This window comes from Phyllopteryx taeniolatus, chromosome 12 (genome assembly GCF_024500385.1).
Source record: "Phyllopteryx taeniolatus isolate TA_2022b chromosome 12, UOR_Ptae_1.2, whole genome shotgun sequence".
NCBI classification, from domain to species: Eukaryota; Metazoa; Chordata; class Actinopteri; order Syngnathiformes; family Syngnathidae; genus Phyllopteryx; species Phyllopteryx taeniolatus.
The window spans coordinates 22,607,711-22,631,989 of NC_084513.1; the positions used below are offsets into that span (position 1 = coordinate 22,607,711).

The following is a 24,279-nucleotide window of genomic DNA, read 5'->3' on the forward strand; positions in this document are numbered from 1 at the left end:
GCACAGCCAATGCGGCGCATGCAAGGTGCGTCCCAGGCCCCGCTTCAGTCCGATCATGAACTTCTGTAGACGAGATGACCCAAATGATGTGCTGACCGCTGCGACACACATTCACTACAAGCAAATACACGCACGCACACACGCTATTCCCTAAAGTAATATTATTCGGAGGGTTTTAGAGCGGAGGCTGTCAGTTGTTTTCCTCTGAAAAAAATGTTGGTTGCCTGTTCCACATTTCCTGTATTAGCTTCACAAAAGCACCTTTTCCACTGCCTGTAAAAACCGTCCGTTTCCGCTATTTGGGACGCTCGCAGCGCTGTGATGCCTGACAGTCGCGTCTCTGGCAAGCGAGCGGGTATTGCATAGGCCTCGCCAGTCCTCTCATAATTGGATTGCGGAGTGCTGTGCCACTTTCGCTAGCAACATCTGCTAAACACTTCAGTATACAGTAAGTCCGCAATGTAATACAGAATAATATTCATTCTTATATACTTACTAATAATAACAACTTTACTAATAATACATCGGGATGCACCAATACACTTTTTTGGGAGCGTGTACAAGTCCAAATAGTTCCATTTGCGTTTTTCTAAGTCTTGCTACGCATTTCACTTCACTGTAGCCTGTAACGCAAGGCATTTCAGTTACGTGGTGTCTCTGTCTGAACACCAGGGGGAGCGATATAAAAACAGTACATAGATAAGAGACGAAGAAGAATGTAGGAATATGGATGGCATCTTCCCTAACAAAGTGAGTGAAAGGAAATAGAAGAAACGGCCGCCTGAGCAAAGCATCATTTGCGCTCGGCTAAAGTGTCGTCGCCACACGGCTGACGTGACTCCTACCCCAAAGGTTTGCCAGGCTGCTGAAGTGACGTCCGTGTTGTAGGCATCTTTTAACTATCGTTTGCACCCCCAATCTAATTCAATTAGATTAGATAAACCATTTTTTTTTTATTTACGGATGTGTTCGGGTTCATATGTATATACAAATGGGTATGTTTGTGTATGTGTATATTAGGGCTGTGAAAAAAATCGGCTAAGTCGACCACGAAAATGAGTGGACGCACAAATATCGCAAATATATTTCAAAAAATTAATGAAAGCATATTTGCGCCGCCCGGAATTATTTGGCCACTGTCCATGTCTACCACACGGACATTTGCTGCAAACGGACGCAAAAATCCTCAAAAATGATTGTGAAGACACTATTGGATGTGTACGATGTATGAGTGAGCCGAATGGCAGGCGTTTTGTTTTTTTTCCGCCCTAAACGGTAATTGCATGTGCACGAATGCTGATCGTGAATGCTAACCATTTAGCAAAGGCTCATTTTGTCTCAAATTCTGTTCTATTTATACCAAACACGCATGACTAACATATCCAGTTTTGAGAGAGAAGTCCAGCCCTCACAAATGACAATGAAATGCATGTTAATAGCTGCAGTGATAATCGGATGTTCAATGGATGTGATTGATTCCGCTCTGACAAATGCGCCGCAGCGCCCGGGAAGTCGTTCATTTCAATTTCCTCTGGCCTTTTTGGGCCGTCGCGATGGTTTGCGGTCATCTTCGTGCCTCTCGGTGATGATGGAGGATCATCTGTGGCTCTGCCAATATCCCAAAGTCGCTCGTTTGCCGTCTAAATACGCGTTGAGTTTCTTCAATTTGATCTGAGCCGCCATGACAGCTTTGCAGCTCTCTCGGGCTCTTTATTACCGGCATCATCTTGAACCATTTCCCTCGTGTTGGGCCGTGACGCGGCGCCGGACACGCAAACGCAAACGGAAACGGAAACGGGAACGGGAGAGGCCGACAGCCAACAAATTAGAGCGAAGGAAGAATGCGAAGTTGTTTGTCAGAATAAAAAAATAAATAAAAAAAAAAATCCCCCCATACCACAGCACTTCCTTAATTAGAAAAGAAATCTGCATTAACAATTGTGCAAAATAGTAAAAGCCTGGCGTATTTTCACAGCATCACAAAGGGAACACTTCAAGTGGCAATTATTTGAGGCTTTTCATTTTCATACGTTGATGTCGTGTGACATTTTTCTGTTTATTTCTTCGCGCTCTTTAGTTGTGAAACTGAGGATTCGTTGAATTTAGAGTCCTGACACATTTTCTTTGCGGAAAACAAAGGCTACGCTTTCTATGCAACACACATTTTCAAATGGGATCTCCTTTTTGCATCCTTTGACAAAAATTAGCAGTGAGCATTTACCAATTTCCCCACCAGTTTCTGATTATACTTTCCTCCACTAACGCATACATTAAATATGTTTTAACCATGGAAGCACTTGAAAGAACTGACACTTGTGCATTTTGACCGTGTGGGTATGCAATAAGCCATCCATCCGTCACAATTCTCAAATTGTCATCTCAGCACATTATTACAGAGCCCGGATTGTTTAGATCCCTCTGTGGCATACACGCAACCCGGCATGCTAGCGCCGCCGCCGCCGCCGCCTCGAATTGCCGGGTCGCCGTGGGGCTGCGGGCTGCACGCCCAAAAAGACGTCGTCGCCACTTGTCTCTCCGGGCTTTCCTAATGGACGAACTTTGATCCGGCAACGGCCCGCACTTTATGAATGATTTAGCAGCGGCTGCCGTGCCATTAACGTAGCAGCGCATCACGCACACACACACACACACACACACACACAGCGGAAGACGGTGACATGAGGCACGCGCCGAGTCTCCGGGGACCTTGTCATATTGGATGTTATATGTTGTTATGAATGTAGCACTGCAATTTCAACATTCAAATGTGCATATATTATGTGCATGTCCGTATAAAGGCCTCTGACCCTTTCACCTGCAGGAAATTAAGATGGAATCAAAGCTTTGATGGGCTCGATGGTCCATCCGTGTTTTATAGCGCTCGTCCTCGTTAGGGTCACGAGTGAGCCGGAGCCCATCCCAGCTGACTTTGTACGCCCTGGTCACCAGCCAATCACAGAGTACGTGTGGCCAAACAACCATTTACACTCACGTTTACACTCGCATGCGAACTCTTTGTTTTTGGGCGTGTGGGAGAAAGCCGGAAAATCCACACGAGACAAAGTGAAAAATCATATCCATAACATATGAACGAAATGGTGGAAATGGCTGCTAAATCCAAACTTCGTTAGTAAGGAATGGACCTAAACCAGCTCCCTGAGGCACTCCACTCATCCACTCATGTGTTTGACTGATAGATGGTGACGTGCTGTGCCAAACCACGTCTGTGACGTACGTAAGTACAACACACACACACACACACATACGACAAAAAATTAGTCCGTGTACATTTAGGCAGGCAGCTGATTGGGTACTTAGTCCAAAGCTCGGCAACAAATCAGACCGTTGATCCCGAGTAGACCTCCTCGCTGCCTGCAGGGCAGACTGCCTTGAAAAAGTATCCGCCAGCAAATCTCACATTTGGCTCCAAACCCCAAAACACTCAGAGGATTGGACTGGAAGATTTTCCTTGCTTTTTTTTTTTACACTTCCTGCCCCTCCTGCGCTTTGGCAGCTCCCATCTCCTGACCGCTCTTTTCTGCCTTCTCATCATCCCCTTTTTCCGCTTCACCGTTGGTGCCCACCTTCGGACCTTTTAGCGTTCATTCAAACAGAAAATGTTGCCACTCTAACATTTGCTCAATCTCGTGATGGCTCTGCTGCTTTGTCAACGTTTGCTGACGTGTGTCATCAAGTCTACAATTGTTTGTTTGTTTTCTTTTCACCTGATTTTCTTTCTTTCTTTAAAAATATACGTTGTATATTTTCGATATAGTATGCGCTTTTTCCATTGCCAAGTACCGTATCGGCTCACTTTTATTGAGCTACTAATGGATTCTTACGAGTCGTCCATATTCGTGTCAGAATGCAATCATGGGTAGCAAGAGAAAATGTTGACGCAAAGTCTTTTAGACATTGGAGAAGAAAAACGTACAGCACACCACCAAACAAAAGTGGCCCAAAAAGTGGATACACGGGTTCATTCTGGTGGGGGGGCAGTTCCTTACAGGTCACTGGAACAGTAAATACATATTTTTCTGATATGTGAAAATATACGAATGTGCCACGGCAGATCGGTACTGTCGGTCGGGAATCACGATATTCGCAGCAGGCGCCCGTGCTGACGTCTGGTGCGACATGAAATAGTTATCAGACAGCAGCAATTGCTTTCGACGTCAGTAACCCGCTGGAAACGTGACATTCATTGTCCAATGTTGCTTTATTAAAACAAAGTAATGACGACAGAGTCTCCTCTTTACCGTCTTGCGGTCTCCGCCCATCGAGGTTCGATTTGAAGGACTTTTCTGCTGGCCATCGGTTGCTGCATTGTATAACCGCGGCGTCATAAAATGAATTGTTAAGCTACACTCATTCCATTAGAAATGGAAATAAAGTCAACGACTGTCCATATTTCCGTGGATCCAAATTTGTGGCGGCGTAGATCAATGAGCACATTTGCTCTCGCACGATTCATGCTGACCGAATCTGCGTTAACTGACGCATCCTTCACAATATTGCTTCTTTTTAATCGTGTCACTGAGCATCAGAGACGAGAGATGACGTCCCGTCCTCTCGGGCGACTCGGCCGCTCGCCGGGCACGGCCGCGTGGGCGTGCTCTCCTGAGGAATCGTCTCGGGCACGGGACGCCTGCGCACACCGCGGCATTTACCCGCATTCGAACAGACTTTTGAGGTCATTCGGTTTCCTTCAAGTCTCTGACGGTGTGGTGTCGTGTGGAGTGGTTCAAAAAAAAAGCACTGAATGTTGTGTTTTACATCAATATGTAACTATATTCATAATGTCTAATATGCCTGTGGATGAAAAAGCAAAGCTTGTGAGCAAAGTGTATACGCTAACGCACGTACCTCGCTGAGTCACTGAAACGCCTTTCAAATATCCACACGCTCGCTTACGTCCTCTCTCGTTAGCAACCCGCTTCTTCCTTAATTAGGAATCGATCTTTTTATGGTTTCAGAAATGTGATCAAGTACAATATAGTGTACAGCATCAAATAACGATATTCTGGCCCGCAGTTCAGGGCGTCCATAGGGTGCGCCGATGGGCGAGTCTTCTTTTTGCGTGACGCTCCGGTCCGATCGGGGTCGACCGCATTGCACAGTATGTGGCAGGTCGAACGCGAGTTTGCTAGTTTAATGCTAACATGTAATGCCAAACACCATCGACGCGCGAATGGGAATGAGCACAAATTTGGCGGTAATCATAAGCCCTCAAACATCGGCTGCTTTAACGTAACACAGAGCAGCGACACGGAAACAAAGTGGACAACTATGCTCGCACTCGGGCATATACTGTGTTCTCTGTGCTCGGTGGGAACGACTATTACTGCAGATTAGTAGCGGACCTTCTCTGCCTCTTCTTCATGCTCCTAATTGCGTGGCATTCACGCACAGTAGACCGGAGTCCAAGCGGCAGCACGACGGCGCGCAACTTGCCTGAAACCCATGAAAAAAAAAACGCAGTCATTTCAAAATCAATGTACATATTGCACGAGCATGAAAAAAAACTGTGTAGGTGTACCTAATGATGTGGCCAGTGTGTGTACGGATGAAATTGTGAAACGTCCTCGTCCCTCGTCTCTTGTGTGCTGAGGCATGTTGTCGTGTGTGTGTGTGTGTGTGTGTGTGCGTGTGCCTGTCGTAAACGCGGCTGACATTTACCCAATGAGATGCAGCGCGATTGAAGGGGTTTGCGTGCGCTTAAGCTACAAATCGCCTTTTACTACCCCGATACGCACGACCGCGCAGCGGCGGGCAGCACGTCTTCTCGATACCCTGGTAAATTCCCAAAGGTTCCGCTCGGCGGAATGCGGACAATCGGTAACGAGCGTTCAGCCGCGTTCTGGCGTCACACGGTCGGCTGTGCGAGACGCGTTGTGAGGTCGGAGGTCACGCAGCGACTCCTCCCGCTTGTCAGGTCAGCTGCAGTTCATGGAGGAAAGCTCCGCAGTGGCGGTCCTTCAGCGCTTATGATCGCGACGTAAGCAAGTAAAGGTCGTCTCACCTTATGCTCACCTTTTACACGCCGAGCCTCATTCAGTCATTTCAAAATTGTTTTCATTATTTTTGTTACTCTTCGATGCCTTTTTATCATGTTTGCAAGATAATTTGGCTTGAAAATGCCCAGAAGGTTCTTTTTCAAGCTATGCTAGTTGGTCTTTTACACCTGGCAGTTGAAGTTGCGACATGTCAATGAGCTTTGCTCTGATTGGATCGCTCACCTTCTCAAAGTAAATGCCAAACAGCTTGGCTGGCAAATGAAAAAAAAAACACGTGCTTTAAACGCATTTAAATGTATTAAAGCACAACTTTTAAACACGTTGTAAACATATTTGAACACCCCAAAAATGTAATTGCAAGCATAAAATGAATAGAAAATGCGTGCGTGCCTTTAATTGACCAGTTTGCTTCAAGCTGTTTGTCACGCCCGGTTGAAGTTTACCGTAAAACTGACGCATAAAAGAGAATTAAAATTTTCTCCCAAAGCACAAACAGTATTGACAAAAGTCGCCTAGCTTCATGCTAACATCTAATGTGAAAAGCCATTGACAGGCTAACAGAAATTAGCATGGACGTTGTGCAAAGTATTAACCTTCCGGACACACGGCACACTAACATCACAGCAAAAGAGGAAACACCAAATCCTACACTACAACATAACGCACAGGCCTCTATTCTGTCTGCTTAGTAGGGGTCCTTCTCTGCTTCTTCTTCTCTTCTCTCGTGTCCCTATTATCCAGTATAGCGCAGTGCTGCGTGGCTTGTTGCGGCACAACGTTGCGCTGCACTAAAGGCGCGCGACGCTAAATTGGGACTTTCCCGTACTGTAGAAAGCCATAAAAACAATTGCTTGAAAATCTGGGATGCGGCAAAATGGGGGGGCAGAAACTCGAGGTGGGAGGGAGTTGGTTTTTATTCAATGTTGCCTTATCTTTAAAGCCCTTGTTGTTGCTTTATTAGTATGAAAGATGCAATATAAATATGTATAAAGTATTTATTGATATGGCTCATCTCTGTCAATCGTTTAAATCAATTCAATTCTGCAAAATGAACGCACACATCTTTTGCAGGGTGACTGTGCATCCTTAATTTCCTGAATGAATTATTTTTCAATTATAGCAGCATTATGCAAAAACTGACAACAAGGAAGACATTTCCTTTTTTCTTGGGGGGGGGTGCATATGCCCCCCTGGAAATTTGGTGAGTAAAAAAAGATGGGTATAGGGTGTTTAAATTATTCCCTGCCACAATTTTAATAAGTAAAGTGAGGGAATTTCATCCTTAAGATTCATGCATTATTTACTCTGAAGCGAATGAAAATGTTGAAATAGCCACATCATGTGGGTTTGTTTCTTTTTTACAAAACCGTGGGAAAGGATTGTCCGAAAAATGTCATGGTAACTTTCTTGAATTATACGAGGCGCAAAAACAACAAACGTAACCTCCTTGCTCGAGGCGACAATTGGAAGCATTTTGTTCTTTTATGCGCACTTCCGATGTTTGGCAGCGCCCTCAGCGAGTATTGCTATTGCAGCTTCTGTCCATGTTCAATCCAGTAGGACTAAAAGCAGAGGATGCTCCTCTGCTTTCATTCTGCTCTCGCTCTCTCACACACTTCCTGCTCTTTTAGTGTGGGTGGGGGGGCTACCAAAGTGCAGGCGTCATCACAACGAGCCCCACGCAGCTGCCTTCCATTCGGAGCGCTAATGGCTTAAAGCTGTGCGCGGCCGAGCCCTCCGCATAACCGCCGTTTCTTCCGAGACGCCCGTTTCCGCCTCTTGAGTCGACTGCGTTCCGCTGCCGCTCCCCCCCCCCAGTCATGCTCTCCAGCTGCCTCAAGCCGTCGCAGGAGCGACATTGAGAAGCCGGTTTCACTGGACCTCGTGGAGCCTGTTATTAAGATGGGAAAATGACGGTCTAAAGGGAGTTGACATGGCAACGACCGAGTCAAAACAAAGCCCAAAATGTCAAAGTGTAATATGCGTGCCAGAGCAGTAATGGAGAATTTGTCTTCATAAAGAAAGGCTCCACACCGACTGCTCATCGTCCTGTCTTACCCAAAAGCGCCATTCGAAAAGCCTTCGTCAGCATACATCCGGTTTGGCAATTGGACGTATGTAACGCGTATTACACATCTGGACCCAGTGGCGGTATCGTAAATGTCGGCTTTGCTCTAAACTCATTCTATTGAGCCGAGCGGCACAAACGCAACAACTGTTCTGCCGTCGTCGTGATTGTGCCGCACTGGCGAGGGCGCATCTCCTCGCCATAAAAAAGAAAATGCTGATACCTTCAAAAACATCCGTGTGGCTTCGTTTCAAAGAAGACGTCTACTTTACCACGGGTCGCGTCGGGTTTAGCCGCCAGCGAGCGAGGTGTGACATTTTCCTGCCCGCGTCCGGGGTTGGCAAAGGCGCTCACACTGGCGAGATAACGCAGCACGGGCACGACTCGTGCATTACTAATAAGAGCCCGCAGGACGGGTTGTACAGCCCTTCAAGACCACCGATACTTGATCTATTCTTCTTACCCATCAGTGTCCCCAAAAGTCCAGTTTTTACGGCGTGTGCTGATTTAGGGAAATAAAACAATAATAAATCTTCGTCTTCTGCCTTTTGTCACTGGATGATTGATGGATGGAGGCGCCAGGTACACTTTGAATTTAGGATCCCGTTTGTTAGTGCGAGTGTACTTAATGGAGTGACCGGTGAGTGTATGCTTATGCTGTGTGTGTGTGTGTGTCAGTTGGGCACGACGCCGTCCTACCTCGCCCATCTGATGCTAAGCAGCTTTAGCTTGGTTGCCATCTGTTCCAGCAGTCTGTATTCTGGTACAAAGACAAGCGCGCTTTCCTCAGCCACTAAATCAGGCATCAACAATGGAGCACCTTCCAGGGTCACCAACGTGAATACGTGGACAGGAGCGGGGCTTTTTAGTTCTTCTGATTGAAATCATTCCTATCTTTGACCGACGGTTAAAATGAAGATTTCAGTCGTGCGCGAGTTTGACACCGTTCCGGTTCACAGTTTACGTGACAAAAATGTGCCTCATTTTTGATGAAACTGTGAAACCGAATGAAATTAGGTCTGCTTGTTCCAATTGAAGTGTTTCCAATTTTACGGAGCCTTTTCATTGGCTTTGGGCTTCTAGACCGATCGTAATGGGAATGCAAGGCTCCGTGGAAACCTTCGATTATCGTACGTTAGCTGAAGCATGAAAGTAAATGTGGCGTTGTTCCCCCTTTGCAGTTTTCTCCCGGCAAGATTTTTCAGCGTGTCTGCGGAAATGTTTGCACATTTGGTGTGTCGCCAAAGTTGGACCTGGGAGAGGGCATGCTAGCTCACCTTCGAGTTCATCCCGGAATGTTTTGGGTTCGATCTTTTTTGAAAATAAAAGGACCCACAACATTTCTCCATTCTAAATCGCGTCTGACTGATTGTTGCTTGTTAAGTATGTTTGTATTCTGTTCTGCTAAATGTCATCATTGACATGATACACTTTACAACATGTGGGCAAAGTGTTGGGATTCACCTACTGCATCCGTCCGTGTTTTATTTTCTGATCTCGTGTAGCAGCCTGCTCCACTAAATTTACATTACATGCACATAGACATTAATAATCAGGCAATTAAAGGGCCAGCACGTTTCTGAGCCACTTCCCCTATTGGCTTAGTCCGACACGCAATCCTCATTGACGGAAATGTGTCCCACTTCCTTCCCCGAGGCCGATATGACCACACAGGAAGATTCTAGAAGATACAGTGCATCACAAATAGCTTCATGCCGAAACGCGTGTCCCACATTGCAGCGTGCTGATATGCACGTTGTCTCCCAACGCATGCTGGGAGGCGTTTTGCTCATGAACAGCCAGAAGAGATGTTTCTGACGTCCTTTTGTCGCTTATTCGTAATGGAGAAGGCGACATGCATTGAAGTTGGTCGTCCTTTCGCTCGGGGTGGTGAGCGGTATTTGAACTCCATTGTGTACACGTGACCCCGACTGTCTCGTCGCGGGTCAACGAGCGTTCGTCCCCGCCGACCCAATGGGACTTTCCTCCGCCGTCGCGGCCTCAGCGAGGAGACGTCGGCCTCTCCGTGCCGCAAACGATCAGCGCGACGCTCGCGTTAACGAGCCGTGAATCACGACGGGGATCCACAAATATATATTTGGTTTTATTTTTAGACCAGTGATTCTCAACCGGTGGGCCGGGGAGTCGTTTTGGGTGGGTCTCGGACAGGTGAGTACAAAATTGCCCCCTGGGGACGGCAAAGTTCTCCCATCAATCCTCGGTTTGCGACGGTAGCGGCGTACCACGTTTTGACATCACTTCCGGGTGGCTTAAGAATAACGTTTTCATCCGGTACAAGAAGGCCCGCTCGGTTAGCGTCTGTAAGCACAACTTCCGGTGCCATTGGGACATCCTCTCACGTCGAAAAAATAACAAATAAATCCGTAGGTGTTTCATGTAGCAGAATAATCCCGAAGGTTAAATCTGTTCTGCACCCTCGGTTTCCTCAAAAGAAGACAAAAAGGTTGGTGCCAAGATATTCATGTCTCTACGTTGGTCATCAGTTTGTTCATAAGGTGCTCTGAAAGGCCCTTTGGACGTAAGCGTGTGGCGTTGAACAGTGTTTTCAAAGCTTATTTTTGAGCCTGACATTTTGTGTATTGCAATTAACATCCATTGAAGTGGGTCAATGACAAATGCGAGTCCCGCAGGCCAACATTTGAGAAGCGCCGTTTTCTAGACCACACCAGACGCTGGCACTGAATTACGCCGGAATTCTCTGCTCGCGAGATGTGCTTTCTCTGTACGAAAGTGCGCCCAGTTGCGCTTGTGGCAACAACAGCTGCTCTCGGGAATTTCAAAAGCATTTTGTTTTCCTTTGCCGGCGTTCCGTATGAACGGACTGAGGCTGACGGCGAATATTTGCGCTTTCTGAAGTCGTGTGAGAGGCAGCGCGCACTCCCGCCCCGTCGTGTTGAAAGCGATCTTTGCTTGTGTCACGCCGGATGCTGACGTCATGTCATGAAAGGGTCGCGGTCTGCCGTGTCGCTCGTCGTCGTCGCCGCCGCCGCTTGGCCGGTTCTGGCTCCGATGCCGCGCGTAATCAAGCGTTTCCTCCTCCGTGTGTTCTTCAGGGGTCCCTTCAGCGTGGTGAGGAGATGCATCAACAGAGAGACGGGGCAGCAGTTTGCTGTCAAAATCGTGGACGTGGCCCAGTTCACCTCCAGTCCTGGACTCAGCACAGAGGGTAAGCTTTTGGGTTCCATCCCTAAAACTAACAAGACGTCTGTCGAGAGCTGCAGCTTCGTCCCCGTTTGACCACGCTTTGAATTGCCCTTCGCAGACAGAAATGATTATTTAGCGTTCTGCGTTCTGCTGGAGCTAGACCATTAAATCCACAGAAATGTTCAAATATGTGACACGAAGAAAGAAATAGAAATAGTCTCAAGCGGAATAACGGTGAACTGTGCACAAACGTAAAATAAGAAACAAAGAAACACAATTGTGGAGTCGATGCTTCCGATGCTCATTGAGCTGAAGTCTCACACCGTTATTCCAGCGTCGCGTCGGAGGCTATCGGCTATCCCAGCGTTCGAGAGGAGGAACCTTCGAGATCGTTGTGAAGCCAGATGAGAAGATGCCAGCAATTAAGCAAAGTGAGGAGGATGTGTGAATTCCTCCTCAAATGTATTTTGGGAAAAATCAAGTTTTGTGCGGTTGTGAGCAATTATTATCATTGGCCGCTTAGAGCCCCGTCTCATTAGCAAAATTAGCAAAGACAAATAGCGTGAAAGAGTCACAGCGTGGTGGCTTTTGCCATTTAGAATAACACATGTTAGCATTGCTAACACGTGAGCAAGCACGTGATGTGGGAGGCCTCCGCCAAAATGGGCCGCCGCGTCCTCTGCATATTTTTGGGCAATTTCAAATCTGTCGGAGTTACGGCAACCTAAAATCCCGAAGGACAGGGAAATCATCGCAATGGAAATCAACTGTCGCCGTCCAAAAAAAAAAGACAAACAACTCAACAATGCAGGCTGTGTTTTAAGTCACATTTGAACGTCCACCGCTGTATAATCGCGATATTAAATGTTCAGAACACGTCGTCTCTCGTCTCCCGCTGTAATGCTGACGCACGTTTGATATCGGGGCAGCGCTGTTGCCAAAAAATCCAATTACGGGGTGTCGATGATGACGACGTCTTGTGTGATTGTTTCATTTGGAATGAGCGCTCCAAGAAAAAGCCAAACACATCGTTGAATACTCGCTGATCTGAGTTGTTGCGAGGTGATCCGGGGTCTCTGGCTGCGCGCTGACGTGATGTCGCAAGAAAGGTGTCGCCCAAAATCCAAAGGTCCGCCGTCGCCCTCGCACCATCGCACCATCGTTGTCCCGATCACGCGCCCGCACTCTCTCTTCAGACCTTCGAGGAGGGAAGTGGGTCAAATTGTCGAAGGATTGACCCACACGCACACGCACCAGCGGGAGCGTGTGTGACTGACAGGGATGAGAGAGTCAAATCCATCACGCGCCGCTGCCCGCCCTCGCCCTCGCCCTCGCCCTCGCCTTTCCCGCCTCCCGCTTCCCCAACGCTGCCCCTTTTTTTTTTTACTTCCCCCGCTCGAACGGTGTCCTCTCGTCTGCTCCGGTTGCGACATCTCGTCCACGCGCTCGTACGCACGCCGCTCGCGTAGTTTGTCGAGAAGCTGCAAAGGGCGGCGAACACGGTTACGTATTTACTCAACCGCAGACGGGCGGGGCGTCGAGACAAGACATTAGTCATGCTTAGCTTGCTTATTTCCAATCGCTTTCTTGCTGCAGTTTTAACCTAACTTAACTGCGGCTGGCGGCGGACTCTGTTCGGCCAGACCTTGATTTCTGCAACCCGTTTTTTCAAATCACCTGAAAGAAAAAAAGCTAAGCAACCAAACCGGGTGGAAGCGATAGTCACATGGAAACAAACACAAGATTGCGGCGCGAGTCATCGCTAATCTTCATTCGAGACGCCTTCTTCACCTTTATGCAAAACGTTTTGACCGTTTTACATGATTACAGTTTTTTTTGTGCGTGTTTGTCCTAGCGCGGAATTTTGGGGCCCCGATAAAAGATGCAAATGTGCTACAATAAATTGCACTCCGTGACGGCCACCTTCGCCTCTGCGCTGTCCTACTTGAGGCTTTGTTAAAATGGCTAGTGTGGAAAAGTTCTTTTTTTAAAAAAATTTCAATAAAACAACAATTCAACCGTTAGCCGAATACTTTTTTCACCGTCGTGAACGACGACAATCAATCTGCGGCATTTTCTCATTCATCCGACATGGCGTTGCGTCGTCCCGCTTCATTTAGCGAACCTGCATCGCAAGCCGCCAACCGTTTATCTTCGTTTGCAGCTTTCCATTTGCGCCACACGCCCAGCGGCGGAATATTGATTTGTTCACACGCTCCGATTCGCCAGAGTGCAAGACTCTTAGCGCCATCGCTATTGCGCTTTAGAGTAGGAAAACAACCAGGGAGGAAGGCGTAACTTGTTAGCGGGAGCGGGTTTGATTGCTGCCAATGTGGCAAACTTCCGCCGCTCCCAAGTGTCTTTCAACGTGTCCAAGAACGTTATTGAACGTTTTATCGCACAATGATGATTGGAACGCACCAGCGTGGCACCCGCTAAAGTAGCGTCCTTTAGCGCTAATTTAATATAACTCTTAACTGTGTCGTGACTTAAAACGCTCAACAAATCGACAATGTCGATCTCATGATGTCATCAAACAGACGGTAAATGTTGTCGTATTGTAAATCCACAGTAGCTTCAAGGAGGCATATGCAGACTGCATTTTTATTCACAATCCAGAAGACATCATTACATCATTAATGGGATCGGTGAATGATGACAAGACGGCCGATCGCCAAATTTGCATACAATGGAAAATATCGCTCACATATTTGGTGGATGGATATCATTGATGTGATTGTCAGTGGAAAAGATCTGAAAAACTTTTTTTTTCACCCCTCACCTTTTAGACCTGAAGAGGGAGGCCAGCATCTGCCACATGCTGAAACACCCGCACATCGTGGAGCTGCTGGAGACCTACAGCTCCGACGGGATGCTCTACATGGTCTTCGAATTGTAAGTCGCACGTCCGCCGAGGGAGGGAACGCAATTGCGGCCGCGGCGGATTTGATATCGTCGGCGCTGATGGGCGGCGGTGGGGGTTTGCGCGAGGAACAAGAGGGAGCGTGGAGCAGCCGTCCGTGTAAGGAAGGGAGAAGAGATGGAGATTAAGATTTCGCACTGGCAGCCGACTCTCTTTTTTCCACTCGTCCCCGCTCTTGTATCTCCTGCCGCTTCCTGGCTTATTCCAAATTCCCAGATCATCAAACGGAACATTTTTGTGCGCCGAGTTCAAAAGCTGATGACGTCTTGGATATTTTTTCAGTACATTTCTGTCATTTAAAAAAAACAAAAAAAATGTTTTGTGATAATCTTTATTTACCGTCATTGGACAGCTCATACGAGGAATGTATGCCGAACGAACACATTACAACACAAACTTTTGCGTGGTGTTAATTCCAGAATAATAATCATCTCGCTTAGGACGGACTAGCCTGGTTTCTGGTGTGGAAACTCAACCGTTTACGTTCCAAGTGGAGGCACGCCCCAAACCCCAAACCACAAACGGTATCGTTCTTTTGGAATGCAAAAGGGAGTCGTTAGCGTGCCTGGCAGAAGGCCGTTGTCTGTCCACGCGAGTCGTTGGGTGCGAACTCCCTCATTCATTTTCCCTTCAGTTGTAAAGCGGTCGCGGAGCTACCGAACAGTCAAGGAGGCCGTGTTTTTGGGTTATTCGTTGGAGGCGGAATGATTGCGTTTCTGTGGAACGGGCGAGAGGATGTCGTCGTAAGCGGGAGACAGGTGATGTCGTAAGCCCCCTCCTCCGCCCACCTTCTTTCCACTGTCACGTGATGGCCTCTCCCGCTGTCCTTTCAGACCATCTGTCTTCCCTTCTCTCGGAGGTGCAGAGGTAGACGGCCGAGGAGTTCGCCCGCCCGTCTTGTGCCGTGTCTTGTGTCTGCTCAGTGGTTGCTCGCGTGTATCTGTGCGTTCCTCACTGCACTTGACCGCATACACCGGATTGGTTTTCTGGACCGGCCTTTGTCTCAGGGTGTGACCAGGTTTGAAGTGTTCCGGAATGTTGCGTTGGTTAAAAATCCCTTTTCTGGTTGTCCCTCACTTCCCAAAGCTACGCATTTAGGAATAGAATCAAATGAAATCAATTCAAGTGACAAACTAATTAGATTCAGCGCACTCATCTGGTGCTGCTAGCGGCTCTGCCTCCTCCCAAGGCTAACGCCGCGTGATTAGCGACTAGTCGACGTCACGCTCGAAAGGTCATTGTGGAGTACTAAAGTTGACTAGGCCGTACAGCCCCTAGTGGTGGCATGTGAGACGTACAATGGGTAAGTTCATTTATTCGGCAGAAAGAAATGAATACAGTTGCCGCCAAGTTTAACAGTATGTTGCAGTTGTGACAATACCCTGCCTGGCTGGGTAGCCGCAGATAAATATTGGCTGTCCTATTACGGCTGTGCGGGACTCGTGTGTGTGTGTGTGTGTGTGTGTGTGTGAAAGAGGCTCCAGGTAGATGGGAGACATATTTGAGCGCTTCATCCCTCAGAGAGCAGATAACAGAGCCGGCGTAAAAGATAACTGCAGACATCTTCGTATCGGCCTCCCTGAAGCAGGCTCAGATATGACGAGCGAGGCAAACTCGAGCCTCACGGCCGCCCGACCTGATTGGAGAGCACGCCGAGACTGGGTTTGACTAATTGGGGGTTGGGGGGGGAAAGCTGAGACACTCGAGAGCAGCACTCTTTTACATTTGAAACGACAATTAATCAGCACCCCAAAGGAAGCAGTGGTCTTCCACTAACCGTGTGAAAACATTTATTGCCAAAGGCGCCCTCTAGTGGCTCTCATTGGAACAGCAGCGCTTGGCCTGTCCTTGTGAAGTCAAAATGCCAACATCTCCTTCCAAGCATTTTATCCCGACGGAGTCGATCTCGGCTGACTGCTCGCCAGTCAGTCGCAGGGCGCGCGGAGACAAACGCAAATGTTGACGTTCCCACCTGCAAACCATTTTCAACTCTTCCATGAAGCGACCTGCATTTGCGTAGAGTTACAGGTCAAAAAGAATCCGTTCAACTTTTGGTGCAGGTTGGGGATTTCTTTTCTGAAATACTTATGCAGTATTTGCAAGCGAGAACTTTCTTTTACATTATTCTTAGTTTGTCGGTGATAATAATGCATGAAACCTAATGACGACACTCAGGCTTGTGCCGGCGGTGTGTCATTGTGAAAATGCTGGGAGGGGTTTATTATGAGGAGGCATTCTCAGTACAACACATTTTTGCGAATAAGAAATCATTTACAAATAAGAAACTGGCATTTGAAACCAAATCAAAAGGATTATTTGAAGAAGTAGCAAAACGGCAAAATCAATTGAACCTTTATTTCTATGGCACCTTTCATACTAAAAAAAGCTGCAAAGTGCTGCAATGATAAAAGTCATAAACACAATTCAATTTCAAAAGATGAGAAACAACTTAAGAGAGCAGTTGAGACGCGGCTGAGCAGCAGAGTTTGATTTCTTGATGCCACGCTGACCTTCTGCCATGTTTGTGTGCACGCGTGCGTGTTTCTCAGCATGGACGGCGCGGACCTGTGCTTCGAGATCGTCAAGCGGGCGGACGCCGGCTTCGTCTACAGCGAAGCGGTCGCCAGGTGAGGTCCATTCGACTTCTACTCGCGGCTCGGCCAACGGCGGACGGATTTTGACACGGGCCCGTGTTCCTTGTCTTAGTCACTACATGCGACAGATCCTGGAGGCGCTGCGCTACTGCCATGACAACAACGTCATCCACAGAGATGTCAAGGTATTTCGGCCTTTTTAAAAAAAAAAAAAAAAGGCTTGCGGTTCAAGCTGCAGTGCAATTTGGAGGCTGCTAACTGCGACTGCAGCTACTTTCCGATAGGTGGCGCCCTTTCAGCATCCCTGCTGTGATTAGTGACCTCGCCCCAGTTTCTCGTGTCTCTTTAACAGGAAAAGAAAGTTTACAATTTTCTGGTCGTTTTGAAAGAAACGCAGTTCAAAAGTTACAGGAATAAAGTTCAACTATTAGAATGAAGAATTTTATGAGAACGTTTTTCAATTGAAATGGAATAACGTTGTCATGTTATCAGACTAATGGTGCAATTTTGTTACAATGAGGACTAAATTACGTTTTGGGACTAAAGCCAACATTTCAAGAAAATAGAATGTTATGGTAATGAAGTTCACATTTTCTTGAGGAACACGATAGAATAATACAATGACTGTCGTGGAAGAAAGGTCATAAAGTTGCAATATTACAAGAGTAACGTCACAATTTAATGAGATGTAAGTTGTAATGTTACAGGATTCAAGTTGTAATTTTATGAATTACAACTTATCCTTGCAACTTACCAACTTTCAAAGTCAGAATTGTACAGGAATGAATTAGCACTTTTCCAAAATTTGCCCTCCAAGTTGGCCCCATTCCGAGAGAGAAGTTGTGTTTTTACAAGAACAAAGTTGTCCTACGACAAGAATAAAGTGACAGTTTTCCGATATGCTCAGTCGGTCACCGGCGACGACTTTGCGCCGCCGACAGCAGTTGTCGAATCTGTTTGGAAACGCAGCAGCAGCTTTCTCCTGTCGCCCTTTAACAGGAGCTGCCGTGTCGTCCTGATGAGCACAGTCACGATTCTTTGATCGTGAACATTGATCGGTGGCGTCCCGAGGCGGCGCGCTACCTCTCTGTAACTAGCAGAGGCGCTAGCGAGTCACTCAACAGGAAGGACAGACGCGAGCTTCTCCGAGCAGCGATTATTTGCTCGAGACGACGCCGGCCTGGAAACAGGAGCGCGGAACATTTTGAAAATGGATCGTTCATTTTTCCACATGCCCGTCCGCAAATTATTTGTCAGGGTAAAGAAATAATCAGCAGCGTATAAAAACATCCCGGGAACCAACTCCTGTGTCCTGCTTTGACGAAGTACTGAGTACTCGCCTACGTGTGTCGCGGCTCCTCTGCTTATCCGGTTTTTGCCGGCAAAATAATCCTCACTCACACTCGTGCCGCTTCGGACACGTGGGCACGAGCGGCAGAACTCATCGGCCCGCGCAAAGCAAAATAAAAGCGCGCGGACGCATCCTTCGCTTCGCAGAGACATTGCATGCAATCGAGCTGAACAAGAATGTACTTACTGCTCATCTTGCGCTTGAATCCATCTCATTTGGAAGGCCCTCTTCATCGTTGGATGCAAAAGTAGTTGTATGTACGTGCCTGTAGGGGGCGCAGCTGTTCCAGCGTCACGTTTTGCCGTTTCAGACTGAAAAAAACCAACACGACTGCTCGAAGCCAAATCGGGAAACGAGCACGCACTTCCCAGCTCCAAATGCGCGAACGTTCCGTCTTCCGAGGGCTGAACGGCACCCTTTCGTGTCTGCAAAAGTTCACGCGGCGCTTGTGACGATCCCAGCTGGGCTTTGACGTCTCAGCGACTAATGGACGAAAACGGTCTGCTTTTGGATCTCCGTTGTGGTTCTTTCCACGGGCGGCGAACGGCGTCATCACTCGAGTCTTTATTGCCGCAGTCGCCGCTGCTGCCGAGAAGGAAATCTCCCACTTGGAGTCTTTCACGTCCTTTACACAAAGCGCATAAGTAGAAAATAACAAAATCAAATGATTTCATTTTTCAGCTTCATTCGTTTATGTTGACATGTTGCCACACTTCAATGGTGTGAAAAGATTCAATCGCACCCATTTCTATGCGGAACTGGTGGTCAATGATCAAATAAATGCAAACAATTCAAGTTTGCCGATGGGAATTTATTGAAACAGTTGCTGAGGGGGAGGGGCCCTGATTAGAAGGTTCAGGTTCAAATTGAATATCATAACTGTTACGTTACAATGTAGGTCAAGTGAACCTGGAATTTCAAACAAAATAAAAAGTCGGGATCCGTGGTCAGATCCTCCGTTGGAAAAGAAGGCCGTAAGCAAGTACCGTTCGGCACAGCTGAAAACGATTTTTCGCAAACTGGATGAATGCGCACAACGTCTGAAGTCAATTTCCTGAAAGGTGGCAGAGTCCACGTTCAACTTTCAAAAGCGGCCGAACGTCTCGGCTCTCCGTTTGTCGGGCTCGCGTCGAGGTGACGTTGCACCGTTGACCTCGCATGCGCCCACTTCTTGTCCTAGCATAGCCGTCCGTCTGTCCCCCTCCGTCTGATCGCAAAATTGCAGCAAAGGCCCCTTTTCTCATCAATATGGCGTATTGATGAGAAATACGCTGTTTTTATTCGGCTGAAATATTTGCCTTTTCCTATTTTTCATGTCTTTCTGAGATGCCCCAAGATAGTGCCTAGAGCTCTGTCTAATAGAAAAATAGTGCTTTGGCGCCATCTGTTGGCGTCTATTAACGTTAATAAACCTTTTTATGGGGGTGCGCGGGCTTCAATTACTTGCTGATTTCCGCCGTTCGGGGCGAGACTGGATGGTGCTGCTGTTTGGGTTTGCGATCCGAACTCTGCCCCCTCTGACGCCCCGCGAACATGTCGACGCACACACGCGCACACGCGCACCAGCCACTTTAGCAGCATTGGGATTTTGTCATCTAATTCACAAATGTCTTATTTGCCTCGGTTCTCTGACCTTGACTACGTTGCGCACGTCACCTGACCTTTGATATTTGCAGATTCAATTCATGCACCGCTCATTTTTGTCACGGGCCACATCGCAGTTATGGTTCCGCTCGGTGGGCCGTTATGGCGGCAAACCCATATGAATGTATGATTGCCTCATATTATTACATGCGTACCCGCAAATGAATGGATAATTACTTTTGAAATCAAAAGCCAGTAAAAACTGTTCAACTACAGTATGAATCAATTTTATTTGAAAAGTGGGGGTGCTAACGAAAAATGCTGGTGGAGCCAATTTGGAATTAGCTATTGGACTTAGTACGCCTCCGTAAAAAATGGTAATAGGAATACATGTCATTTTCCCGCTAGCTGGCTGCGAGCCACTTTTGGGTCCCGAGCCGCCAGTCGAGAATCCCTGACATAGCGCACCTTGTGAAATGTTTCCTCGCCCCGCCCGGTTGGGAGCGCCAGCTGTCGAACTAGCAGCACGCCACAAATAAGGTCAGCAAATCCTTTATCTCAAAGCCGCCGGGACGTTCGCTCGCCCTCTGTCCGGCCTTCCCGTCCTCCCGTCCGGTTCCGCCGTGGAGCTGCTCCCGCTAACTCCCACTGGAGTATCTCGTCCGCGAAACGCGTTGCCCGTCAAGCGCCGCACCTCCTTCCTCACAGAAGACGATAAGAGGAAGAAAAGAACGGGATCCAGGCAGGCGTTCAGAGCCGAAAAGAGCAAGGCCAATTCGTTGGCCTTGTCGGCCACGCCCTTCCAGAAGCAGGAAGTGTCTGTAATCTGGGTCTTGATGTAGAACACCCTAATCACGTGATAGGGGACGAAACAGACGGTGAAGAGGAACAGGATGAAGAACGACTTCCGTGCGGTTCTCGAATAGCGGCGAGCGTTGGGCAGGTCCGGTTTATCCTGAGATGTCCTGAGGAGCTTGAGGGCGATCTTCACGTAGGACACCACCAGGGAGATGAACACCAGCCAGAAGAGCACCAGCATGCAGATGTTGACGTACGCTTTCCACTTGGCCCCGTGGAGCTGTTTGTAGTGGAAACACCTAGACGCACCCAAAAGGCGACAATTGTGTCATTTGGATATGATGGAAAGAAAAGTTGCTTGAACCGCGAATGTGCACGAGTGTCTTAAGTGTTCAGTCTGACCGGCAAAACCGAGATGGGCTGTTGCGTGTCCAAGTTACGCTTCTCCGTCGATACTCGGCACGCGGTATCTTTTTTGCAGGTCTGAATGGGCTTGGCTTTGAAAACGTCGTTTTCTCTACAAGCGACGTGTCGTCATCTAAGCGTACCCTTAATCATTGAGGCCGCAGTTCCGCCGAGCAGAGCAGATCAGTTCGGCTCGCTTCCAGAGAGTTTAGAATTGTAAACCTTTCCAAACGTTGCGGCTTGTGCAATGGCGGACTGGTTTTGACCAACCGCCAGACTGCTTTTTTGTCTAACTGAAGCGTGTCGGTACTCTGGTTTTCACACCGGGGGGAAAAAATGAAGTAGAAGAAGAAGAAACGTCAAGACAGATGCCGCTTACTTGGTTTGTTACGGAAAGTGGGAGGGCTCGCTTATTTTGCGACTGAACGGCCAAGAAACCCGAAGGCACGGATCGCTTATTTGGATAGCAAGAGCCCAAGAAATGGGTTAGGCACAGATCATTTATTTGGATAGCAAAGTTCCGGGAAACTCGCTCATTTTTCTACGCAATGGCATGGAGCCAGCCGTAAGGGACGGAGAACTTATTTGGATAGCAGACATCCAAGAAGCGCTTTGGGTACAGTTTGTTTTGTTTTGGTAGCGAAGGGCCAAGAAATGGTACGATACAGATGACTTATTTTGATATTCCAAGGCCAAAACAGTCATGCACGGCTCGCTTTCACTACTTTCCTACCAAAAGACTCAAATTTGTCGGACTGCTTATTTAGCGACTCGTAATCCATCCATCCATTGCCGGAGCCCATCCCAGCTATCTTCGGGCGGGAGGCGGGGTACACCCCGAACCGGTCGCCAGCCAATCGCAGGGCACATAGAAACAAACAACCACTCGCGCTCACATTCGCACCTACGGGCAATTTTAGAGTCTTCGCAGAAAGTTGCCGAGCATCTGTGCTCAGTCACCCACCTGTTCACTTGCGATGGCGTCTCGGGCAGGAAGAAGGCTGAAGCCAAGCCAAAGGCGGCGATCCAGATGGCCGCACAGATGACGGCGCTCCACCTGGCGGAGCGCAGCCCGCTCTTTGTCCGAGTTCCCCGGTGGATCTTCAAGTAGCGATCCACGCTGATCAGCCCCAGCAGAATGATGCTGATGTACATGTTCATGTAGAAGAAGTTGCCCACCACGTTGCACAGCGTGGGCCCCAAGGTCCAGACGTTCCCTCGGCCGTGGTAGAGAATCCTGAACGGCAGACAGACCGCCAGGAGGAGGTCGGCGAACGCCACGTTGATGAGGAACACTCGCACCGAGTTCCGCTTGGAGCGCGCGAGGAACAAAGCCCATAGAGCCACCAGATTCCCAAGCAGACCCAGAGCAAAGATGAGGGAGTAAAGCACCGCGAGGGGGCGCCGCAGCGCGTCGTAATCCACGCAAGGCTGCCGGGGATCGGGCGCCGTCGTCGAGTTCGTCCCGTCGACCAAAGGGGAAACGGACGACCGCGAGTCAGCTGGCACGATGTCGGGATAGTGACGATCTTCCAGACTGGCCGAGGAAAAGACAAATCCCCAATATTTTGAGTGACTACATCTGAGGCCTAATTAGGATTCCTCTTGACCCCCCGTTTGACGTCTGAGACGCACGCAAATTAGCAGGGCCGCGTAAAGTGCGATCGATCTGCATAGCTACGGTGCTGCAAATCCGGCGTATGATTTATTATTATTATTATTATGTTTTTAATGACAAGAGAGGGCTCTAGAGTGGTCGCATATCCGCCCTAAATTCTGGGGAAAAAAAAAAAAAAAGAGGGTGCGTACAGGTGCGCGGTCATTTAAGGAAGAAAAAAACATTTCCGCAACTCGAAAGCAGACACACGATGGGTCTCATCATCGTGGGTCTCTACTAAACCGATCAGATACAGGCAAGAGCGGGGAGCCTCCGTCTGATTGGCCGCGTGTGTGTTTGAAATGCCGGCGCTTGTGTACACAAAGCGAGCCGGAAGCTGCACAGTTACAGAAACGGAATGAATTCCAAAGCCTAAACTTTGCTCCTCCCTGACATACAAAGCTCTTAAATGGTCACGAGGAATCGCTTCATCATACTGTACTTCTTTGACACCAATTCCAGTACTACGTTCCTGGAAGCCAGGGCTTTGGCACGTTAGGACATTTACAGAAATGGCACAAAAATGAGTTGAGGATCGCTTCCATGGGGGGGGGGGGAATGCAACTAGGTGAGTTTGGGAAAAGCGAACCGTGAATTGGTTCGCTCCCAAAAGTGAAACGTGGAAAGCCAATTTTGCGCGTTGCTGAACGGAATTATGTTTTGTACTAGTACAGTTTTATTTTTCCGGGGTGCAGGGGTCACCCACAAAGACCGCGTTCCAGTAGCCCGCTGGCCTTTTCGAAAAAGATGGGACAGAGCGATTTGTTTCTTTGAAAATGGAAACGTTTGTTTTGGACTATCGTGACAGCATCGGTAGCTTCACAGCTGAATATGGATTCTTAGAAACGTTATTTGTTTATTCTGAAAGTTGAAACTTGAGCAAATTTGTTATTTCAGAAGTTTGTATTGAACCGGCCGGCAGCCCTTTGCATTTGTGAGCACCCAAGAATCAAAAGGTTGGCGACCCCTTCGCTATACGAGTAAAACCATTTGAAGGCGTAGCAGGAAGTCCAAATGTTGCAAACGCTGCTGGCTGACACTTTCCACGTGATGTTGGAATGATTGTATTATTACCTCTTTTGCAGTTCACGTCCCCCCAAAAATGTTATTCACGTCCAACCGTTGCAAATGCTCATTAGTCCAAAATGTCCAAAATGTATTGAGAATTGGAGGAATTTGGAGAGGTTTCCCAAAAGGGCCCACGGGTCCGTCCATGGCTATTGTGTTTGAGTCAAATGTCATTGTTATCGTTTAAGGTTGCAGGTTTTGTATTGTAGAAGTCAATGTCTTCTGTGTTCTTCGGTCTACGTCACCTTTATGCTAATGTTCCTATTTTGTCAGCGTCTGTCCATTTCTTTAAATTGCACTTCCATCATCCCAGCTGACTTTGGGCAAGAGGCGGGGTCACAAAATTTAGGGGTCACATGAAGCAACTCATATAAAAAAAAGAAAAAAAAAAGAGTTCATTTTTCGTACTTTGAAGAGAAGGTACTCACCGCGCCATTTAGATCCATGAACGATGGTCTTCAGCTGCTCATTTGCGCTGAGAACGTCTTGCGGCCTGCGGGAAAGAAACTTTGCTCAACATCTCATGGGGCTTCCTGTCGTCAGCCGAGCGGCTTCAGACGAGCATCTTTTGTTGCCCCTCCGTCCGTTCGCGAGGCCGCCGTCGAAAGTCAACAGAGAATCGCTGACGAGCAGAATGCGGTGATGTTGG

At 48.0% G+C, this 24,279-nt stretch overlaps 2 protein-coding genes across 21 annotated transcripts in view; one reads left to right on the forward strand and one right to left on the reverse strand.

The window, feature by feature from the left end:
* Positions 1 to 24,279, forward strand: part of caska (calcium/calmodulin-dependent serine protein kinase a) — a 75,706-nt gene that overhangs the window by 21,866 nt on the left and 29,561 nt on the right. For all 20 annotated transcript variants that reach the window (XM_061792166.1, XM_061792165.1, XM_061792158.1 and 17 more), the window contains exons 2-5: positions 11,160 to 11,272; positions 14,040 to 14,145; positions 16,723 to 16,800; positions 16,880 to 16,952. In XM_061792166.1, coding sequence (XP_061648150.1) covers positions 11,160 to 11,272; positions 14,040 to 14,145; positions 16,723 to 16,800; positions 16,880 to 16,952 — 370 coding nt within the window. The remainder of the gene's footprint in view (positions 1 to 11,159; positions 11,273 to 14,039; positions 14,146 to 16,722; positions 16,801 to 16,879; positions 16,953 to 24,279) is intronic.
* Positions 18,121 to 24,183, reverse strand: gpr34b (G protein-coupled receptor 34b). The gene is made up of 4 exons (XM_061792188.1): positions 24,059 to 24,183; positions 21,870 to 22,442; positions 20,171 to 20,799; positions 18,121 to 18,743 (listed from the first exon to the last, which is right to left on the reverse strand). Exons 1-3 carry the CDS (start codon positions 24,064 to 24,066, stop codon positions 20,256 to 20,258), a joined length of 1,125 nt encoding a protein of 374 aa, XP_061648172.1. The 5' UTR covers positions 24,067 to 24,183; the 3' UTR covers positions 18,121 to 18,743; positions 20,171 to 20,255.

Bases quoted from the DNA above. Each gene is read 5' to 3' on its own strand.
- gpr34b (XM_061792188.1), bottom strand. The intron at 20,800-21,869 runs GTGGGTGACTGA...GGGTGCGTCTAG, and splicing joins ACGCCATCGCAAGTGAACAG to GTGTTTCCACTACAAACAGC.